This window comes from Zosterops lateralis, assembly GCF_965231275.1.
Source record: "Zosterops lateralis genome assembly, chromosome: 8".
Taxonomy (NCBI): Eukaryota; Metazoa; Chordata; class Aves; order Passeriformes; family Zosteropidae; genus Zosterops; species Zosterops lateralis.
The window spans coordinates 20,322,634-20,343,769 of NC_139768.1; the positions used below are offsets into that span (position 1 = coordinate 20,322,634).

At 39.4% G+C, this 21,136-nt stretch overlaps 1 protein-coding gene across 6 annotated transcripts in view; it reads right to left on the minus strand.

Moving 5' to 3' along the window:
* Positions 1-1,138: 1,138 nt before the first annotated feature.
* CCDC186 (coiled-coil domain containing 186) overlaps positions 1,139-21,136 on the minus strand; it is a 34,675-nt gene continuing 14,677 nt past the window's right edge. For all 6 annotated transcript variants that reach the window (XM_083866464.1, XM_083866465.1, XM_083866462.1 and 3 more), the window contains 14 exons: positions 19,586-19,712; positions 17,450-17,578; positions 16,277-16,489; positions 15,305-15,424; positions 14,606-14,710; positions 14,158-14,256; positions 13,615-13,701; positions 12,837-12,979; positions 10,159-10,414; positions 9,378-9,567; positions 8,258-8,338; positions 7,007-7,217; positions 5,739-5,958; positions 1,139-5,044 (listed from right to left, as the gene is read on the minus strand). In XM_083866464.1, coding sequence (XP_083722590.1) covers positions 4,961-5,044; positions 5,739-5,958; positions 7,007-7,217; positions 8,258-8,338; positions 9,378-9,567; positions 10,159-10,414; positions 12,837-12,979; positions 13,615-13,701; positions 14,158-14,256; positions 14,606-14,710; positions 15,305-15,424; positions 16,277-16,489; positions 17,450-17,578; positions 19,586-19,712 — 2,065 coding nt within the window. In that variant the 3' untranslated portion in view covers positions 1,139-4,960. The remainder of the gene's footprint in view (positions 5,045-5,738; positions 5,959-7,006; positions 7,218-8,257; positions 8,339-9,377; positions 9,568-10,158; positions 10,415-12,836; positions 12,980-13,614; positions 13,702-14,157; positions 14,257-14,605; positions 14,711-15,304; positions 15,425-16,276; positions 16,490-17,449; positions 17,579-19,585; positions 19,713-21,136) is intronic.

The following is a 21,136-nucleotide window of genomic DNA, read 5'->3' on the forward strand; positions in this document are numbered from 1 at the left end:
GAGTTCAGCTGGGTCAGGCTCACACACAGATCCAAAAACAGGGGTGGGAAGTTGTTTGCCAAATGGTCTCTTGCAAATAGCACCAAAGCCAAAATTACCATTTGGGGAAGCTTAGCTTCAGGCTGTTTCCAAGCAGCAGCGTTAGGAAGCACAAATAAACCTTGATTTTTGGTCACATCTGTCACCAACCACTGTACCTGCTAGTGGTGGAAAATTTGGAAGAAAAACTGTTCTGTGAAACTGAGCTGTGAAACAATTGCAGCATAGGGTCCTGCAGGTAACTATAACCAGAAAAATCATTGGGAGCTCTTGGCCTGGTCCTGGGAAGCTTGCAGTTGTTTGCCATTAAATTTCAGCAAAAGACAGAACACCTCATTCTCTCATTTAAGGTATTCTGGGAGATACTAAAATAAACTCCATAAATTATCACCTTCACAGTATTCTTTTTGCCTTTTTCTGGCTTCCTGTAAGGGCAGCACAACCCATATCAATCCCATTTCCAGGTTTTTAATGTAAGCACTGCCAGGAACCAGACACAATCACCTACTATTTTTATTAAAAATACTGTTATGGCTAAAAAACTCTACAAGAGAATAAATAAATCAGAGGAGCAAATGTGGAGCTGCAGCCAAGGAACCAGTCCTTGCTGCTGGGATTGTGAGATTCCCAAAATTCATGTTATGGGAGGGAAAAGAACCGAGGGCAGTTGCAGGGACTGCAGTTGTGAACTGCAGCACAGCTCTGGTCTGTCCACCGCAATTCCCCAGGGATGAATAGAGCGGGAGAGGTGTTTTCCCCGGCTGTGCTGCTCTCCCTGTGGCAGTACCGGAGAAGAGGCACTGCCACCTCCCGTTTACCGGCTGCAATAGGCGAGCAGGGAGGGGCAGAACCCTGCAGCGCTGCTCGGATCCCCTGCGGACAGTCAGAGCCACTCGAGGGCAACAAGAAGAGTCCTGGTGATAGCCAGAACAGTCCAGCTGCTTCTAGCCCAGATTTTTTGTTTACGGGCACCACGAGCTCCCACTCCCCAGGGATGAGCACCCAGCACAGACCCTGCTGCCACCCCACTCTGAGAGCTGCCAGCACAACTGGAGCCAGGCAGCAGCAAACAGTGGGACAAATCAGACCCAAACCAGGCTTTCATACATTTGTATGTTTATTATTTCAAAGTACAGTATATACATAAGGTATAGCAATACCTTTGAAAACTTTATACAGAAACAGGTATCTACAAAATTAAATCAACAGACATTCTGTGTATAGGACTTAGACACATAGATTGGAAGAATCAACAGTTTCAGTTAGAACACAAAAATGGGAAGGAAACACCCATCCACCTTGGAAAAGCTCTAAATACCACCTAGCTCCCTCTGCAACACAGGCACCTGTCCCTGGACAGGTGAGACAGGGTGTACCTGATTCCTTGTGCCACCTGCTGCTGGTGTTCACCTCACAGTGACTGGCACAGGAAAGGTGAGGGTCCCTTGGGACGGCCCTTGCCTTCTGGACCCCTCCCTAGATTCAGGTCTCTGCAGCATGTGGACATTCAGCTTTACACTTGATGCACTAGAAGCCAGACATATAGTTTTTAAATTTTTCTTTTTAGTCATGAACCAAAACATTACAATTAAAAATATTTTAAGAGAGATAATACAGGTGTTGCCAGCAACAAGTGAAGATAATGAGAAAATGTTCAAGGAAGAAATCAATCTCCAGTTTTCTGGACACTATAATTAAAAATATTGCACGACTCTGTATGGCAGCAAGCCAGTGATTTCTGTAGCATAAAATGGTATTCTTCAGGGGGCCTGGCTTCTGACAATGACAGTGCTGGATTTTACAGAGGGTGGAAAAGCATAGGCAGCTTTCTTGTAGGGCCTCTAACATCTGTTTGTGCGATGTTTAAATCAAAAGAGCACCCTGAGTATTTAAGAAACAGATGTTCAAGCTTGTAAGACACAACCAGCCACAAGCTTGGAATTTTCAAAAGCAGCCTGTGGCAATTACACATCTAATGGACACTGAATTTCAGTGACAGGCATGTAGCTACTTGCTCCAGGCTGCCTTCATGATTAGTTCATGAATTTACCAGTTTGTCTCTAAAATTCAGTTTATCTGAGGACAGTTTTCAGTTTCAGGTTCATAATACAATTTCCAAGACAAGGGTAAGTGGGATGACATCACTACACAAGCCTCACACCCACCCTGCACCAGCTGGTGCTCACCTGTGTGAGCCATGCCACAGAAACACCTTTCCATAGAAAGTGTTCTCAGTACTGCACCAACAGCATCACACTCCTGACAAGTCACCCCATGGAAACGGGGCCAGCAACATTTTATGGCTGATACATCACTGCCTCTCAAAAAGGAGGAATATCATTGTGCCAAGTTGCTGGCTGACCCCATCAGGTACTCATCACACCCCACACTGACTGCAGAATCACTCACCAATGTGCAAGCCAGACTGAGTTTTCCATCTCTAACAGATACATTTAAAATAACCCCTGTGGATGACAGCTTTGGTCCATGAAAACACCGTGCACAATAAACAATGTTGTATTTTGGCTGCTTTGTGTGTCTCCATAACCAAGGGAAAAAAACCCAAAAACTCTGAGAAGTTATTAGTGCTACAAAGAGCAAGCAGCATTTCCAGCAGGGCAGGAGGACAGCTAACTAGGTTTCTCAACTTAAAAGGAGAAACAACCATGCCAAAAAGAAATAAGAATTTCCACAAAGCCATTGCACTGATTCCATCTGCACCACACCCCTCCTTCATTCACACTGTACACCTGGAGAACATACATTAAAAGATTACAATATTAACATGGTATCTAAAATACTGGAGTCATTCAGCTGAATGCCTGAAAACATCCAGAGATCTGGTACATTAAAGCGTGAAAGCACAAACATACAAGAGCTAAGCTATATTTTAGCATGCAAATTGTTCTAAAGTACTTTCTCTCAGCAGAAGTTCCAAGCTCAGTCATGAGCAACTGTCTGCTTGCTCCCTGGAAGCTGTGACAAATCTGTTTCAGCAGAGCCAGGTATTTTCCTCTTCACAGCACTTAAACAACAGTAAAGCAGAAGCAGTCCCATGACTGGACTGGCCCAAATTTCCTAACATTTCAGATAACCATTGCTCTCAGGAATTAGAAAAATAGATGTATAAAAACCCACCCAGATTAAAGGCTTGCCGTTTCTAGATAATGCTTCCTCAGGTTTTAAATTATTTGCTCCCATTCTCCCTTTCCAAAGGAATACTTAATCCTTTGACACTGAAGGGACCTGCTATCCCAGACTCTTGAAGCTCTCTGAACCACAAACCAGGTCTTGATCCCACAAGGATTTTCAGAGATGCCAATCTTTAGACTAACAAGGAAGTCCCACTGTCTTGAACCAAACTATTCAAACCAAATTAGGCTCTTTTGCTCAATTTGTTTTATTACAAAGTTCGGACAACTCAGTGGCATCTGAAAAAGGAGTTCACACCCCTAAGTCACCCAGATATCTGATCAATTATCCTTCTCTGTGCTGTCAAATTCAGGTCCCTTGTTTTGTGTACAACACAAACAGTACCTGCAGTAAGACAGATTCTCTCCACACCCCGCTTTTGGACTAAAGTAGCTAAAGCATTGCTACTGTAAATGTACATTGACTCTTTTTTACATGGCAATAGGAAGTTCAAGTATTTAATAAAAACCTGAAGTATGTATTTACACGGTGATCTGATCAATTGATTTTGGTCGAAAGGTGACAGATACAGAAACTACACGTTTACTGGTGGAATAAAGATATTTCAGATCCTGTATATTACTTATCCTGGAATTCAAATGTGAACATGATGTTGTGACTAAACCAAATCTTGTCACCTTGATACTCTTCCTCCATCACCCTCTTAGCCACTGAAGGAGTAAGTAACAGTTTTCAGTTATTTCAACAAATTAATTCTTCACGACAGTAAAATCAAGGAGTTGCACAGATTTCTGTGCCACTTACGCAGTCCAACAATAGAGTAAAATCCCATTTAGATCTATTTCTTACTATTATTGTCACTAGTTGGTCTAGCCACAGCTAATGAGAAAGTTTCATTAGCTTCTGTCTTTGAAAACAAATGCAATCATCATGTCTACATGTACTTACATAGATTTACAATGGGCAGCTTAAACTCCTTAAATTCTGTTAGTTATGCAGAAGTCCAGAGAACTTTATTAACCAATTATCTGATATCAAACTTTCGATCCACATATCTAAGGATCAAGGGTTTACAAGATTTGCTGAACTGAAATTGGTTTCAGCTACATGAACTCAAGAACTTAATCAGAACACTTTCTAATTCCTTAGTTTTACTGTTGTTTCACTCCTCTGGAATAAAGAAATTGACCAGTTGAATGTTAATCTAAAGCAAAAAAAAATGCAATATCATGGCCACCACTTAAAACCCAAAATTTTGTAACAAAGCATTATTCCATGCATGTGTCAAAAATGCTTAATCAACCCAAAGAGCAGAAATAATATGCAAGAAAGGAAATAAACACCTGAAAGCCCTTAAAGCTCAGTAACACTGGATATGTTCAATAGCAACTAAGACATAATTGGCTTTATTTTTTTTTCAAGCTCCATCATTAAGAGATTGATTAATTACACAGTGCAGAAATTAAAATCTCATGGCAACTCACTCCAAACAGTCTGCACTGCAAAGCATCTGTAATTCAAATAGAAGTTTCAGTTAAATGTAGTGTGCAGAGAATTCCAGCAGTGCCTCAGGCTCCGAGGTACTGGGTAGACAGAACCACACAGATGCCAAACCCTGTTGATCTCTCACACGAATGAGTCTGTGTGGCCAAAGGCTTCTTTTGCAAAAACCCAGATGCTTGTGCCGGCAGGCAGAATGTAAAACACAGTGGTCTGTAGCACCTGCCTTTTCTGCATCTTCACGTTGATTAGTCCCCAGAAGTTTTAGTTATGTTTGCTTTATTCTCTGTTCCAGTTCATGCTTGTGTTTAATAAGCCGTTCTATTTCTGTTCCTAAAGTTTGCAGGTTTTCCTTTGTGGGGGGAAAAAATAAGGTAAGTTATACAGGGAAACGAGTCCATCAGCACAAAATGCACTAATAAGTCAAAATTACTGTTTATGTCAGCAGGTTGATACTTTCAAGTATCTAGAATAAAGGCAAATGATTAGAGTCAGAAAAAACCAAACTCATTTCAATAAAAAACTCACAGCTCTTGGCAAGTCCTTTTTTGCAGTTACCAGTATTCTACAGGATGCCTAGAAGGTAGAATGCTAGTTCCCCTAAGCACTTAAGGGAAATGATGATGACAGGAAGAAATCTCCAGCTTGTGCAGAACCCTGCAGCCCAGCTGGCAGCCTGTACACCATTTCCCAGCCTGCCACCTCTCCTTGGCAGCAGAGGTGCTGCCCCAGCAGCTCAGGAGGTCCAGGCAGGCAGAGCCCATGCTCCTGGCTCCACACGCCCATGGAGAGCACAGAGAGACCCTGCCCTGCTGAAGGCACAGGCACTCCAGATCTTATCTCAAGCAGCAGCCCATTAGTGCAACATGCTCTGAGGGCCCCGAACTGGAGGTACATGGCATCATGACACATAACTCCCTGGTTAACCTCAATGCTATCAGTGGCACCAAATCACAGTGAGCTGACTTCTGAAAAGCCTTTCACAGCATGCAGTGAACATCTTGAGAACCACAGGAATGTGCAGAAGAACTGGCACAGCTACTCACTTTCAATGTAATATTCTTTAGTAATGTATCTTCTAACACAGCCTGAAGCTTCCTGTTTATCTCTAAGGAGAGTTCCAAGGTGAGCCCACTGTCTGCAGGATGAGATGTATAAAGAGATGCCATAATCCCACCACGCCTGCTCAAGTGAACTTTGTTGAAGTCAGAGGCCTCTGATGAGAGGGTTCCAGCTTCTTCCCGCAAAATATAGCTCTGAATAATTCTGGAGGATAAAAAAAACCCAAACCAACATCATAGCATTGCAAGGCAGAGAAGAGTCAGATGGCTGAAGCAACTTCAGATTCCTGACATGAGTAATTCAATTTTCAAGCAGTACTGTATTACCAAAAAAGCAGTAAAAGTTTACTTCTGCAATTTCTATGTCAGAGGAAAACTTGGGTTACCAACAGTGATATAAGAAATGCTGGTAAGCCAAGAGACTACAATGTAAAGGGTTTACTTATATAAAAGTATTCTGAAAAGCTACTGGGACATGAAAGGTCTTTTAAAAAGTCTACTTTCTTTGCTGAAGCACTCCAGATATGGAATCTTAAGCTTTCTACAGATGAGAAAAAAATTACGAAGTCACTTCTCAGGAGTCTTCCCGAGCTGTAAATGAAAATGTTCTGTGAAATGGTACCAGCTGGGCATAAATACATAGACTCATTAAGCAATGGCTGTTATTAACAGGCAACTGCACCTTTCAGAAGCAGCTTTATGCCAGCATTTCTCACCCTCCTCACTGAAGTTCCAGACATTATCCTGTAAGATGAGATTTTCATTTAAGTAGAATTTTGTCTCACACATTAACCACTGACCACCTTTGGCTCAGATACATAATTTGTTTGATATGTATACCAGAGTACCATCTGGAATAATGCAGATTCTCCTTCCAACAAAAACACAATCAGCACCCTTTTAAGCACATGAAGAGAATGGACTCTTCTGTTAGCCAGTGGCAGCAGTCCACCTCAAATCAGCCACCCGCTGACCATTTTCTACCAAAAACCCACTTGTGCCAGTTTATTCCTGGAAAAAAATCAGTAACAGTACTAATAGACAAAGACCTGGTAATTACTATAACTGCTGGGAAAAGATAAGAAATAAAACCCAAAACTAATTCTATCTTTGAAATCTACTGTCACTGCAGTATTTTTACCGTCTTAAGCATTTTCATTTAGACAATTACTTTTCTTACATAAAATCCACAATACTTGTCTAGTGCATCAGCTCAACACTGAAAACCTGCATGAACAGAACACAGAACATACTTTGTTTTTTTCCTGATTTCCTCCACCAGCTGTTTAATGTGATCCTCCATAAACTCCATCTTCTCATTTTTTCGAGCATGTGCCTTCTGCAGCCTGAGTATTCTTTCAACCAAGACAGCCTTGTCCACCTCTGGGAAGCTGTCCACAGCCACTGCAGAGCCAGTGTTCTCAGGGGACCGATCCTCGTTGCTGCTCCGTGCGTTCAGGGACCCTGCCAACACATCAGTTTTTTTAAAAACTTCCTCAGATCTTACATGAGGTGAAGTGCCCTCAGCAGAGCAGTGCATGCACTCACCCTACCTGTCAGGAGCTGAGGATGCTTTCCCCAGGATGCCAGTTTCCCTTTGTGTTAGTGGGATTTTCTCAAAAGGATCCTTACAGTGTTTAAATACAGCACCCTGGGACAGCAGTGCAGTCCCCTCCTGTGGGTGCACTGCCTTTGGTGTAAGTGTGCTCCCTTCAGGAATGCTTATTCCCACTTAAACACCTTCACGTCCATTTACCTGGCACAAGACTGAGATGATTTAAATGTGTGTTTTGGAGTAAACTAAAATTACAGTACTATGAAAACTGTGTAGACTCACAAAAGCCCTACATATAAACACTGCAGCACTGATCGCCTAGAACTTGCAGTATTTTCTTTACATTCTGCTGTTCTTTCAAAGCATTCATCTCTCTCACACAGTGAGATTACAGGACACCTGGACAGAAATAACTCAACTTCAAACCTAAAGATATTGAGGAAGGAAACATGCTGTTTTCAGTGCTAAAGATTACTCCTTTAGCTCTAACTGGATAGAAAGTAATGAATATTACATAAACCCATTGATGTCTCTAATGATGCTAATTGATTTCTCATTTACACAGTTGCAACTGTCAATAGGGCAATTAAACAATGTTGGAAGCCACTGCTCATTTTTATTTTGCCTCTGGCAGCATGTAAAAGGGTCCTTTATAAACTGGAGTCCTCTTGAGCTTCCTCCAAACATAAAAGCAACAAAATAAAAAAGGCAGGTATTTAAAAAGAAGCAAAATACATAAACATCGTAAACATTACACTTTAATCACATAACAGGCACCTACAACTGCAGTCAGTCAAATGCATTTTGCTGCTTAGAGGCTATTTTGTCAGTTTTAATGGGAGGCTGCCCACACACTGCATACACACAAACCACATAAAGAGCAAGCACACTGTGGCAACCTTGTTAAGACTGAAGGGCTGTTTGGCAGCCCTGCTATGTGCTCCATTACCTGATGAACTGGAACGGCTCCCCATGCTGCTGACTTCTTTGTCATAATTACCATTTTCCATCTGATCCAATTTCCTCCGCGCTGAAAGTATTAACAAAATGATGATTACCAATAGCAGAGGAAGAGCTAAAAATTACAGTGTTACTCAACATACAGAACCTTTAATCATCTGCACTAATTTAACATGATATAACAACTGAAAGACAATGGCAGCAATTAAAAACAAAACACAGCTTCCTACTACTCTCTGGCCCCAGCCATGAAGTGCCTGGATGTAACTCCACCATGACCCCTACACAGTGCTGTAGTTGCCAGATGAAGGGGTAATGTCATACATAGGATTAACTGGGACCAGTAAGGCTTCAATTTGATTTTACTTTTGATTAGGTCTGCCATGTAAATTACTACCAATGCTGGCAACTCTGTTCCAGCATCTCTTAAGTGTATCACTACAGAAGTACTTGTGCCAGAAGCACCACTCACTCACTAGGGATCAAGAGGGAAAGCACACAGCTGTTCTTATGTGCACAAAAAGGGACATGGAACTTGTCTTGCACAGTGCCAATAGGAACTCTTATTTCAAACACATTTCATTATCTTCAAATCTATTTGTATTCAGAGTTTATGCATTGTTGGGTATTTGATGACTTCTATTTGTAGACAAAATTAGTCATCAGTCTCTCCATATCCAGCTTTAAAAACTGAAGTGTTCTGTTTAATGTACTAAAAAAATAACTGTCACCAGCAATTCCTGATACAGTCAGCAACTAGGAAACTTCTGGCAACTTCTGAATATACTCCTACACAGACCAGGATCCACGTATACCTACAGTGACATTTCAGTAGTCAGATATATGATAACAAAGACTAAGCTCTTTTGAAATAAATATTTTATGTCTAAGCCCACTTCAAAAGTTACATTTTAGACTGAAAATTAACACAAAGGCTGGTAACTGCAGTTGCCACAAGGTCTAACATGCTGTCTCTCATTGTCTTCAGGGACAGGGAGAGCTTGCAGGGTGACACTCAAGCAGTGAGCTCTCACAGACAGGACTTGAGTCTCTACCAGACACTGAGGGGGTCATAGATGGGGCTGACTCATAATGAAAAGAATCTCCACCTAGCTGAAGCTGTTTTGTGAGGTCTTTCAGGTTTGCTGCGTGCTTGCGCTTCTGGGTAGCCAGGTCATCCTTCAGCTCATCCACACGGGTCTTCAGTGCTGACACTTCCTCCTGCTCCGAGGCCAGCTGAGCCTGCAGGGTCTCAACCTCTGACTTCCGCTGGTCCTCCTCCTTCTGTAACCTGATGGCCTGAAATCGGGATTTTACTTTCAGTCATACACAAAAAAATTCCAGTCTAGCCATAGTGCATGCTCAACATCCCTAAATGCACTTTTCACCTGGGAATCATTCACACTTTACATTTATTATTTAGGCTGAACACTAGCACTGCACATGAAGAGTAAGATTCCTCAACTACCTCCAGAACTTCTACATGATACAGTACAAAGTCACGTTACCTTCCATGACACACTAAGTTTATTAAAAATTACATTTATCTCATAGTACAAACAGGACCTGAGGAACAGTTAACAGTAATGAATTTCACAGGCAAATTAGAACCTTTTGTCTGTTTCAATTACAGCTGCAGAGAGAACAACTCTCTGCTCCCAACAAGCCAGAAAGAGCAACACAGTGACACCTCCTCATTCCAGTGCAGTGTGCCCCAGGATTTCTTTTAGCTTGGGAACATGAGGTGTTCACATCCCACTGCTACTAATGGCAAATTCAAGGAGAAGCTGCAGTCAGGTAAGTGAAGATACAAGGTGGTATTCATGTGCTACATCTTTATCTGCATCAGACATCTTACTACAGTAAAAACAAGCTGCCCACTGTACTCACCAGATCATCTTTAGTCTGTTGAACACACTCCAGCTGATTCTGCAGCTCTCTTTCACTGTAAGAAAGCTTATCCAACTGACTCTGTAAGGAATTGTTTTCAGACTGAAGCTGTGCATTCTTACTGGTTAATTTCTCAGTGAATACCAATAGCTCAGATTCTCTTTTCCGACTACCTTCAATGTCCTTCTGAAGATCAGCAACCAGAGAATTGAAACCATCTATTTCTTCCTTTAAAGCACTGATTTCTTGTTCATCTCTGTCAAAACAATTGTATCTCATTAGTGATAACCTGAGCCTAAAGATATGAAGCTTTATTGCAATAAAAGCACTCAGATCAAATCCAAATAAGGCAGGGGAACAATTAATGACCCTGGGGTATCTGTTAGTCACTGGATCATTTTAAATGTCAAGGGAATTTTCACTTGGTTTCATGACACACTGCAGTGCTGAAATGACAGATTTCTGCATCCTGCAGAGGACTCAGGCATTAGCTCCTCAAGGAGGGCTATCTCTCCATATTCAACTCCTCCACATGACCTTCAGATCAGGTTACAAACAAAACCCTCAAATCCAGACCTGGTAGGTAAGGGAAAGGTTTGCAAACCCAACAAAGGTGGCCAATCTGTAAGAGGCCTTATATTTAAGAAGCACTAGAGAAATCCAAACTAGAAATACTCCAGTTTGGATTTCTCTAGGACAGCAGTATGGTGATTCCTGACACATCCTTATCCAAGCCCTGCAGCTCTGAATTAAAGGGCCTGTCTTACTCCACTACTCCTCCCCCCAAAAACAAGTCCTTCCCCTCTACAAAACAAGCTTTTACTTTTACTGAAAGACTCACATTAGGAGACTTTTGATCTATCACATCTAATCTGAGTGAAAAATGCTGCTGCTATCATCAACATTCTATAGAAAGTGTTTGAAATTAATTCCAAAATTTAATAGCTGTTAATGCTACAGACTTAAAACATCCCTCTTATTTACTCTGCAATATTAGTTCATTAATTCTTCAATCACAGGATTTTATACACCTTTTCTAAAACTTTACTTTCTAACATCAGCAGAAAAAAAACTTCACCTTTCTCACAGGAAGTGTGAATATTCAAATTTAAAAACAAAATTAAAATTACACAAAGCAAGAGCACACATCTCATTTAATTTCCTGATAGGCAGTGTAATTATGAGGATCAATTCACTTTAAATCAACAATCCTGTAATTATTTGTTTCTCCAAGAAGAGCCAAGACCCAGCCATTTGTGCTGCAAAGTATCTCACCTGTAGCTCCCATTTAAAAACCTGTGCCAGAAGGGTATACTTATATTTTATATATTCAAATATGTTGCTTCATTATGACAGGAGACATCTCTGCCTAGCAGCCAGGGTTGGATCAGACAAAATTAAAGGTTTAGACCATTCTAAAAGAGATGTCCAGGTTAGCCTTAAAAATTTGCAAATGAAGGAGACAAAGGAACACTGGAGGTGATTAGTATCCACATCAGCCATGAAGTTCTTCCCAGCATTCAACCTAAAATCATATTCCTCCAGTGAACAAAGATAGCTGAATGTTCACTTTATAATACAGCCTTTATACATTTCAGGATGTCTGCCTTGAAATTGAAATAAAAGACAATATGAAATTTGATGTAGGCATAATAAATGTTGTATAGAAAAGATACTGAAAAAAAATCCAAATTGAATAGGAATGAGAGACATTTAAGCACATCTCAATTACTGAGAGGAAAAGATAAATGGAAACACATTTGTAGTTTCACACTTTGATCACAGTTACTTTAATTCATTTGGCAAGATTCCAAGTGAAAAATAACTGTTACTGATCCAGGTGTAGGCTCCAGCTGTTTCTACCACACAGCAGTTTCCCTGGAAAGGCTGATGACACCATGGCAATACAGGTAACCAGCAAACAGTAAATGGAAACTGATTGATTTGCTCAACCCTGAAGAAGGCTTATAATTACAGAAATACTTTTCAATAATGAATAAGAACTGTTTACCAGCATGAGAGGGACAGACACATGGGTGGTTCTGCCTACCTCAGATTAATCTATCTCCATTTATGCAACACCACTGGAATCAGCAGAGTGCATTTGTGTATTCCAATCCATGTGCACTACACAGACACAGGACCATGCTCAGACACTCCTGGATCCTGCACGAGCCCTGCCCTCCCCTGAGATTATCTCCCTCAGGTTCTTAAATGAGCAAACTTCAACACTGCAGAATGAATTCCAGTCCATTAGAAAGAAAAGTGCCCCATACTGTCTCATTATGGCATTTGTCAAGTAAGTAAAATTATTTTCATTAGTACTTCCATTCATCCATCATACTTTTAAAGCAATTTATCTTTTCAGTTTAATTGCTTCCCTCCATCTTTCAATAAAACAAGCACTGAGCAGACACCCAGAAGATAATTTCCTGTAGAGTATGCTGGAAATCAGGCACTTGTTATTTTAATAATGAGAGACACTAAATTAGATTTATCAATCTCAATCCTCTTGCTTTGTAAGAGGCCACCAAGGTTATCTTCAATATTAGCAACACTGATTGAAATCAGGACAGGCATTCTTCAAACTACAATACATTTAAAGCATCAATAACTTCAATAAAACAAACAGATCTCAGATAATCCTTTAAATCATTACTCAAAGTGCACAGCTGTACCTCTGATGTTGATCCTGCAGCTGATCTACAGTTTTGACTCTGTCCAGCAAATTCTGAATTTCACTTTTCTGTCTATTTATTATTTCTTTATACTTGGATAGCTCATCTTCTGTTCTTAAGCGCTCATCCTCTAGACACTTTACCTAAATGGAAAAAATAATAAAACCAGAAACTATTTATTTTCACAAACTTCAGAGCTAAATAATTCTGACCATATATCTAGACTGTTGTACAAAGATCATGTGCTAATTTTTCAGTGATTCCAAGCAACTTAGAAGAATATCCCAAAGTATTTCAGATCAAATAGTATCAGAAAAACAAACAAACAAGAAATTCAACAAGTGGGCTTAACCTTTGTTTTGTTGAAAGGCTGGAACTTATCAGCCTAACAAATCAGGGTTCAGAGATATGATGCTTCCCCAGCCACCAAGGCAATCTCTTACTATGTCTTCCTCCCTTTTTCCACAGTGCTACTGAGCTGCTCTGGAGAGAGGGACTGGCACACTATTCCATAGACTGTCCACAAGTTATGGACAGCACAACCTCCTCACCAGAGCTCACCATGAAGCAAAACACTGCTGTGTTACAGATCAGCTCACACTCCCTAAAAAAGGCTATCCAGAGTGAACCATTAGGCATTCTTTCTAGTCTCATGCCAGCCAATCTCTAACGACAGTTTATTCCCAAAGAAGTAAAAGTACAATTAGGAATGGAATGTATTCTTGTTCCAAAAAGCCAGCACTGTGCTTTCAGCCCCACTCCAATCAGCACACTTTACCTTTGTTCTCAGTGTTCGAAGCTCATCCATGCCTTCCTTAAATGTTCTCTTCAAGTCTTCCAGTTCTTTTATTTTTGCATGATGCACCTTTTTAGAGGGTAAAAAGCTCATTGAGAAAACTAAATGTAAAGCAGCACCACAAAAAAAAAAGAAAAATCTAGGCCAATACAGGCCACCACAGCAGCTGAGAGGGCTTGAGGCAGGTACCCCAAAGGCTTGGTTTACTTCTTCAGAAAGGAAAGCAAACCCCCAAAATTTCTTTATTCTCAGAAGAACTGAGAAGAAAAGCAAGACTTTCACCTTCACTATATCATATTTTCCCCTAACTTTGTTTTTAAAAAGTGGATCCAAGGTAGTACCTGAAGACATCCTCCAAAAAAGCAATGCTGGTGGGCAGACACCCGGGATTTAGTATTAGACCACAAAAAAAGACAAAATCCAAAGAATCTGGCGTAACTGTAAGCATCTTAAAATAAGATTCTCAAAGTTATAATCGCGTGGAATTCTTAACCACAAAGTGGACTCTACACACCACATACTTACCTCCAGGTGATCAGACTTCTCCTGAATTTGTTTCTCTAGTTCTCCTTTAGTTACTCGGAATTTTGCATCCAATTCATTTGATTTAATTTCTTCTGACTCCTAAGGGGATTGAAGAAATACGAGTTTTAGAGTTTTGTTTCCCTTTCTATTCTATGAGTGTACAGACAGCTTTTCACATCACTGAGCCTTTCCTGTAAGTACATCTCTGATAATCCTGACCATGCAAGAAAAGACCCCCATGCTGCATGCCAATCAAGATAAACATTCTCCCTTTTATTTAACAACTTTCCAGTAAAGTAAAAGAAGAGTCACTATTCATCTCAGCTTTGGAGCTTGCACAGGGTAATTCTTCCCTGCTACAGCTCAAGCCAGAAAGAAATTAAAAAGAAGACTCAGGCACTAAACAATAATTTGACCTCAATTTGACCTCTTGAGAAAATGTGCCTACTTGATAGGATTTTATCATTTCTTGACAGTTTTTCCTTATCTGATCTCCTTCTTCTTTTGCTTCAGTTAATTTTGTCATTGCATCTTTGAGGCGATCTTTGGTCTCCTACAAAAATAGTAATTAAGAGAATGGGTTAAACTTAGTAAAACTCATTTACTTAACTTCATCTGAAAAGCACATATCTCTTAATAAAACTTCATTTTCAGTCTGAAAAGAATTAACAAAACAAAACACTAAAACAAACACTTTAACAAAAAGTCCAACACTATTTTTCCCCTTGCTTCCATTCAGCTCTTAATTTATGTAATTCCATTTGACCCAACACTGAAGGCACAACAAAAGGATCTCTGATTTATGTGCCATGCACATTTCCAGATAGGAGATTTAATTCTATCACTTAAAAACTAAGATAAGTTATTATTCTATTCTATTCTACAAATAATCCCCCAAAAACAAACTTAACAAAAGTTAAAATTTGATGACCAAATGAAAGAGAATCCCCAGTACATCCTCCCTTCACATCCTTTCAATATTTCCATTTCAGTATCACCATTTGAGAGCACAATTCTGACTTTTGCTGCAAGTATTCAAATTAAATAAACACCACATTAGAAACAGTACATAAAAAAGTAAATACTATAACAACTACATCACTCTAACTACATTTTCATGTAATGATATCAGCACTACTTCACCCACCTTGTGTGAATCCATTTCTGTTTTCAATTTGTTCTGAGCCCATTTTACTTTGATAACATGAGAATTGATTTCTTCTTTCAATTTTTCTATTTCTTTGTTGAGTCGAGTGGCTTCACCATCCTGAGAAAATTTCATAGTTTTTTTACAGAATTAAATGATGTTTCTACAATAAAACTCCTGTCCAGATATCAAGTTGTTTTTTCTCTTAATGTCTGTTTTGCAAAATCATGTATATATTTCAGAATGCCCAATAATGCTTTAATCCAGTGGAAAAAAAACCAAAACCATTAGTGTTGTGGTTTGAATAGCAAGGTAAGGTTGCATTACTGTTAGTATATGGTAATTTTACATATCTGTGAAAAGACAAAGCACCACAGAGGTGATTTTTGTTTCAGAAGGGTAGTTTCTAGTCATTTATTAATTTTTGGATCTTCCACATGAAATAGAATTGTAAAGCACAGCTCTGAAGAACAATACAAAAAGACTTGGATCACTTTATAATAATCTCTTACTGCTTTCTAAAAACAAGTGGAAAAATTTTGGATTAAAAATTCTATTGCTTTTTTATCAATTTTTAGTAGTACAAAAGAGGAAATACAGAGTGGAAACATTAAGAAACAACAAAAAAAAGGCTGCAATAATTTAACATCATTGCGGCCTTTAATAAAAAACAAGTGAAGCTAGAAATTACTCCAAAATCTATACATCTGCAACTGTCTTCTCAAATTTGTAAAAAGAAAATCCCTAATGTTTCATAAACTAATATTCAGGGAAATATTAAAAAGAACTTCAAGAAGATTGCAATGAGAACTGAGTAACTTTTTCCCCTCCCCTTGGAAGAAAGGCACTTTCACAGCTGTGCAGCAAAAACTAAATGAGAACAGACTTCTTTTACCAAGCACAACCGCAAACAAGTGATAAGGTTGTTCTGACAGTGCTTTTAATCAAGTCACACAGCAGTACTTGGAGTACCTTAGCTTCATAGAGCTGGTGCAATCTTCCTTTTTCCTGAGAAAGTTGTTTGATTTTATTTGTGAGCTTTTCTATTTCTTTGTTTGCATCTCTCAGTCTCCTCTCAAGGACCTCCTTTTCTTTTCGGAGGTCAAGCGACTCCTTCTCCCCTCGGACATATTTCATCACCATCGTCTCCTTCTCATGGCGAGCTTCCTCACACTTCTTGTTTGCCTTGAAAAATATCAAAACACAATCAATCAAGCCTTCCATTTCATAATTACCTGGATATTTTTAGTATTGCAGTAGAGTAACATAACAAGGCAGGACTCAAAAGCTCCAATTTGACAAAGACTAACATTCAATCCCTCTTAAGCACTGAAATTACTTCTAACAGTAAATCTGTATTGAAGCAGCTGCATCTCCACAGCTGAATTTCTTAAATGAGTTATCAATACATTAGTAATTTATTGTTTAGAAGGGAAGAAGTATAAAGTTTTGGAACAAAATGATTTTGCAAATACTAAGTACTGTTACTCTGTCTTCCTTCATCCACATGCCAACTGCACCATTGTTATCCAGTGGCTTATTTTTCAGCTGGCTCCCTTTCAGTGGCTTACTTTCACAGATTCCCCCCACCCCAGCAACAACAAATTCTGCTTCAAATTAGAGAAAAAAAAAAAAAAAAAAAAAAAAAAAAAAAAAAAAAAAAAAAAAAAAAAAAAAGTAAAAATCAGACACTGAGCTTGAGAATACATGCAACAGAAAAAATCATTGGCACAATATGATACTAAAAAGGAGAAAGAAAATCCTAGCTTTCAGTAATACAAAAAGACAAAATAAGATCTTAGTGCTGGAATTGAGAAAATATTCATTTTCTGACAGCCTGTCTGAAAAAAAGCTACTGCCAGCTTTTAGCTCCTTTTGAATCAAGTTCAGCTTACAGGTAAAGAAAATGAGATTTCCCTGAGGGCTGAATTCAGTACATATAAAAATAGGTATTTTTAAAAAGAGTTATCAGGCACTCTGAAGTGTTAACAGCTATTTGGAAATTCACAGCTGACAGTTATCAAAAATGCCTATAGAACTGCACACTAAGAGTTCCAATTTTAAAAAATTTTGTCTTATGTAGTGATCCAATATGTTTCCTACAAGAACCAAGCTTGTTCAATAGTTTAAGTTTTACCATATTACCTGTTCCATTCGAAAGGCCATCTCTTTATGCAACTGTTGAATAGTATTTTTGGCTGCTGCATCTTGAGTTACAAGTCTGTCTTTGCTAGCTTTCACTTCTTTATTCAGCTCGTCTATTCTTGCTTCCAGCTAAAACACAACATGAAGATATAATTATAAGGAAAATAACTCTTTGATCGTGTTTTACACAGGCAGGCATATTTCACACAAAATTAGACGCTTCAACAGTTATTTACCTGTATTTTACACTTGTCAAGTTGCAACCACCCATATCAACATCTAGCTTTGCATGACTAGTAAAAGCATGAAAGATGTCAGTTCTCATCTTCAGTGAGAGTGAAGATGCTTCAAATTAAGTAAAACACAAGGCACAGTAATTTACTACCAAAAGCCAGACTGACAGCAAATGCTGAGCTGCCAGAGCAGAGCTGGCTGGTGCTGAGGCTGCTTCAGCTTCCACCCTTTTCTTCCTACCCTTGTGCCATATCCTTCACCATGCCAGCAAAGCAGCCATGCATTCATACTGAATTGAACTGGCAATTAATTCATTGAAAAATCACTCAGCAAATAAAGATGAGCTTAGTCATTGTGCTGGCACTTTTTTTAGCCACCTAGTGAACCAAGTCAGAGACCTGATCCAGCTGAAGAATAATCCCCAGTGTTAACTGGAACACTTCCCAGAGTGTGTTCCCTGCCAAGTCATGCAAGTCCAGCAGGAGCAGCGTGGTGGCTGCAAAGGCTTGTGACACTTGCCCAAACGTTGTTCAAATTGTGCCTCATGACTCTCCTCCTGTCCCAGGGGAAAGTCAACTCACCCAGGTTAGGAGGTTTTGTTTGCTTTGGGGGAGAAGGGGCAGGATCTCAGGACAGGTACTGTAAATTCTGCCCCATTCTGAGCTGCTATCAAAGAGGCAAGAACCACCTAATTTGCTTTTGTTACCACACCATGACTTGACCACACTCTGTTCAGCTCTGCAAATGCATCATTTTCCAGAAAAAAAGCTTCACATGTAAAAGCAGGCAGGTACAGTTTGTTTAGAGCTGTGAGTGCAGCCAAGCTTTCATTTACATCAAAGTTATCATAAAGCGCTAATACAGAAATTCCAACAATAAAATACTACAAATGAAAAAATGAAAATGTTCCACTGCAATGTCTCTTACAGCTCCAGATGCTATCAACAGCCATATAAAACTATTACAGTCCAAAAGAATATTTTCTGAAATCACTTGCAAGCATGTAGTATCACAAACACCCTCACAAACACTTTTTTTCAGAATGGAATAAAGCAATTGCTGCATGATAAAACTTCATGGAATCATACATGACTCATGACTGAGCTACCATGGAAATACAGACAAGAAAAAATGAGAGAGCTGCTTATACTGGTTTATTCAGGCACAAGCAATTCCAATTTGTAGTCTAAAAATAACACTTTTCAATTCAATTTTCAATCACTTAATGGATTTTCAAATATTCTCTGAAATCAACCATGAATATATGAATATATCACAGGAATATATTCTTCTCAAACACTTCAAGCCTGACACCCTGCTCTGTGAATAGATTTCTGTGTGATACAGACACCAACAAAGCAACCTGACAACAGGACAGTCACCAGCACTTGGACAAATATAAATTAGTATTTTAAATGTTTCTCTTGTAAGATTTCCAAGATATAACCTGTAATCAGTTTATACAGCTGGCCAGCCAGCTGCAGGGACATCAGCAGAGAGCTGATAACAGACAAGCAGTGACACCTGGTGTGAAATCTTTTCCTCCCACACTAAAAGCAGCTTACACCACGCAAACACCATGCTCCTCCTTTGCCTGCTGTGGTTCTAACAAGCCCCTGAGCAAAGGCCTGTACTTAGTACCTGCTACTACCACAGCAGAGACTTCCAGATACAGAACCCTTAAGGGATGTGAATCTGGAAAATCGGTTTATCTAAATTCACTAAAGGCTTTTAGACAATTTCTTGGAATACAGGAGTAGATTTATTCTATTAAAAAGCTTACGATAATAAGCATGGGCATCCCCAGCTTCCCTGTGCTATCAGGGATGGTGTCCTGTTCAACAGTGGCAACAGTGACATTATACACAGGTATAATCAGCACTTCTGGTTTGTTATCTGTACCTGTTTAATAATGCTGAGGTGCTGCTTTTCGGTTTCTGTTCGTTTTTTCAATTCATCTTTTAAGTTGTCCTTTTCTGAGCAAATTTCCAAAATCAGTTCCTGATGCTTTTTATTTTCTTTAATCAACCTGTAAAGGAAAACAAACAAACAAAAAACCAGAAAACGAGGTACGTCAATATTGGGTTTTCTTGGTTGCTTGTTTTCAATCTTGAGATACATAGGTTTTGCTCTTCAATCTGCAAGTTTTACTGGAAGCCAGAAATCCTAAAAAAACCCATGAAAGCCTTACAAAGAAAAAAAAAAGAATAATGTTGTGCATGTGGAACTTAACTCCAAAACAGCAAGCAGCAACCTCCTTGCGAAGAAACTGCTTGTTTCCGGCATTTTAGGGTTGTTGTGGTCCATAATGACACGGGACATTTGGTAACCCTATGAAACCATGAATGTTAGTATTTTTAAAGTAATCTAAGACAGTAACTTCCAGTCAGTCTCACTAGTCATTTGTCTGAAGACACGGAGATTTTATTAATTTCATGGATTTCTCAGAGTACCCATGGAAGTTCACAACCTGGTAAGAAACAGAATCCTGATTTTTTAAGTCCTAAGTAGGCAACAAGTATCCATGCTCATGCTCCTTAAAAAGTTCAATTTTTAGCAATAGTTCCAGTTCAGCTGTTTGAAGCCAACTCAGACCTAGTTTGACATTCTAGCATAAAACTCCGAAGTTTTAGAACATTATCAGAACTGCTGAATAAACAGTCTCAAATGTGTTTACATGTTGGCAGATACTATTGCATGGTGGGTATTTAGGCCACTAATTGCATGAATTTGTGGGAGGCATGCATTTACCTGAAAAAGATACTTAAATATCCCTTTATTCCCGCCCCTTTGTTGAAAACAAACTCTGAACAAACTAGTCCCCTAAATTATAAGGAATTCAAAACCATCAGAGACCTTAGCACTTGTGAGCTGCTTTTTAATCTATTAATGAATATTCCAGGATTACAAATTCTTAATTCGGGCCACAGCTGCTCACGTATTTATTTAGATCACAGGAGACAACTAGGCTATTTCCAGAATGATGTTACAAGAAATTCTGCTGATCATAAAGTAAGGGACAAAACAAACACAACCCAGAATGCCCTTTGGACCAAGCACAAAATGTTCACAGCAGTTTCAGACTCCTGAGGGGAGTCCCCAAGTGTCAGCTGGCTGCAGCTGGCCAAAAAGAAGAGACACGTTTTTACATAAAGCCTTCTGTATGTATATATAACATACACACATATAAAAACACTTGTCTCTAAGGAAGTAATTGGTCCAAAGCTAAAAACACTGAAGTAAAACTCTTTACCTCATGATCTCCTGGAATTACCCCTCTCTACACACCCACCACTTCAGACTCCCACTCCTCCTCTGTAACTTCTGAATGTTAAACTGTGCATTCTCCAGCTTTCCTGTCATCACCTGACTCTCCTCACATGGATGGTTTCTGTCAGAGGTTAACTGCTGAAGTGCAAGAGAATATTTTCCCTACTGGGTCTCTCTCCCTCT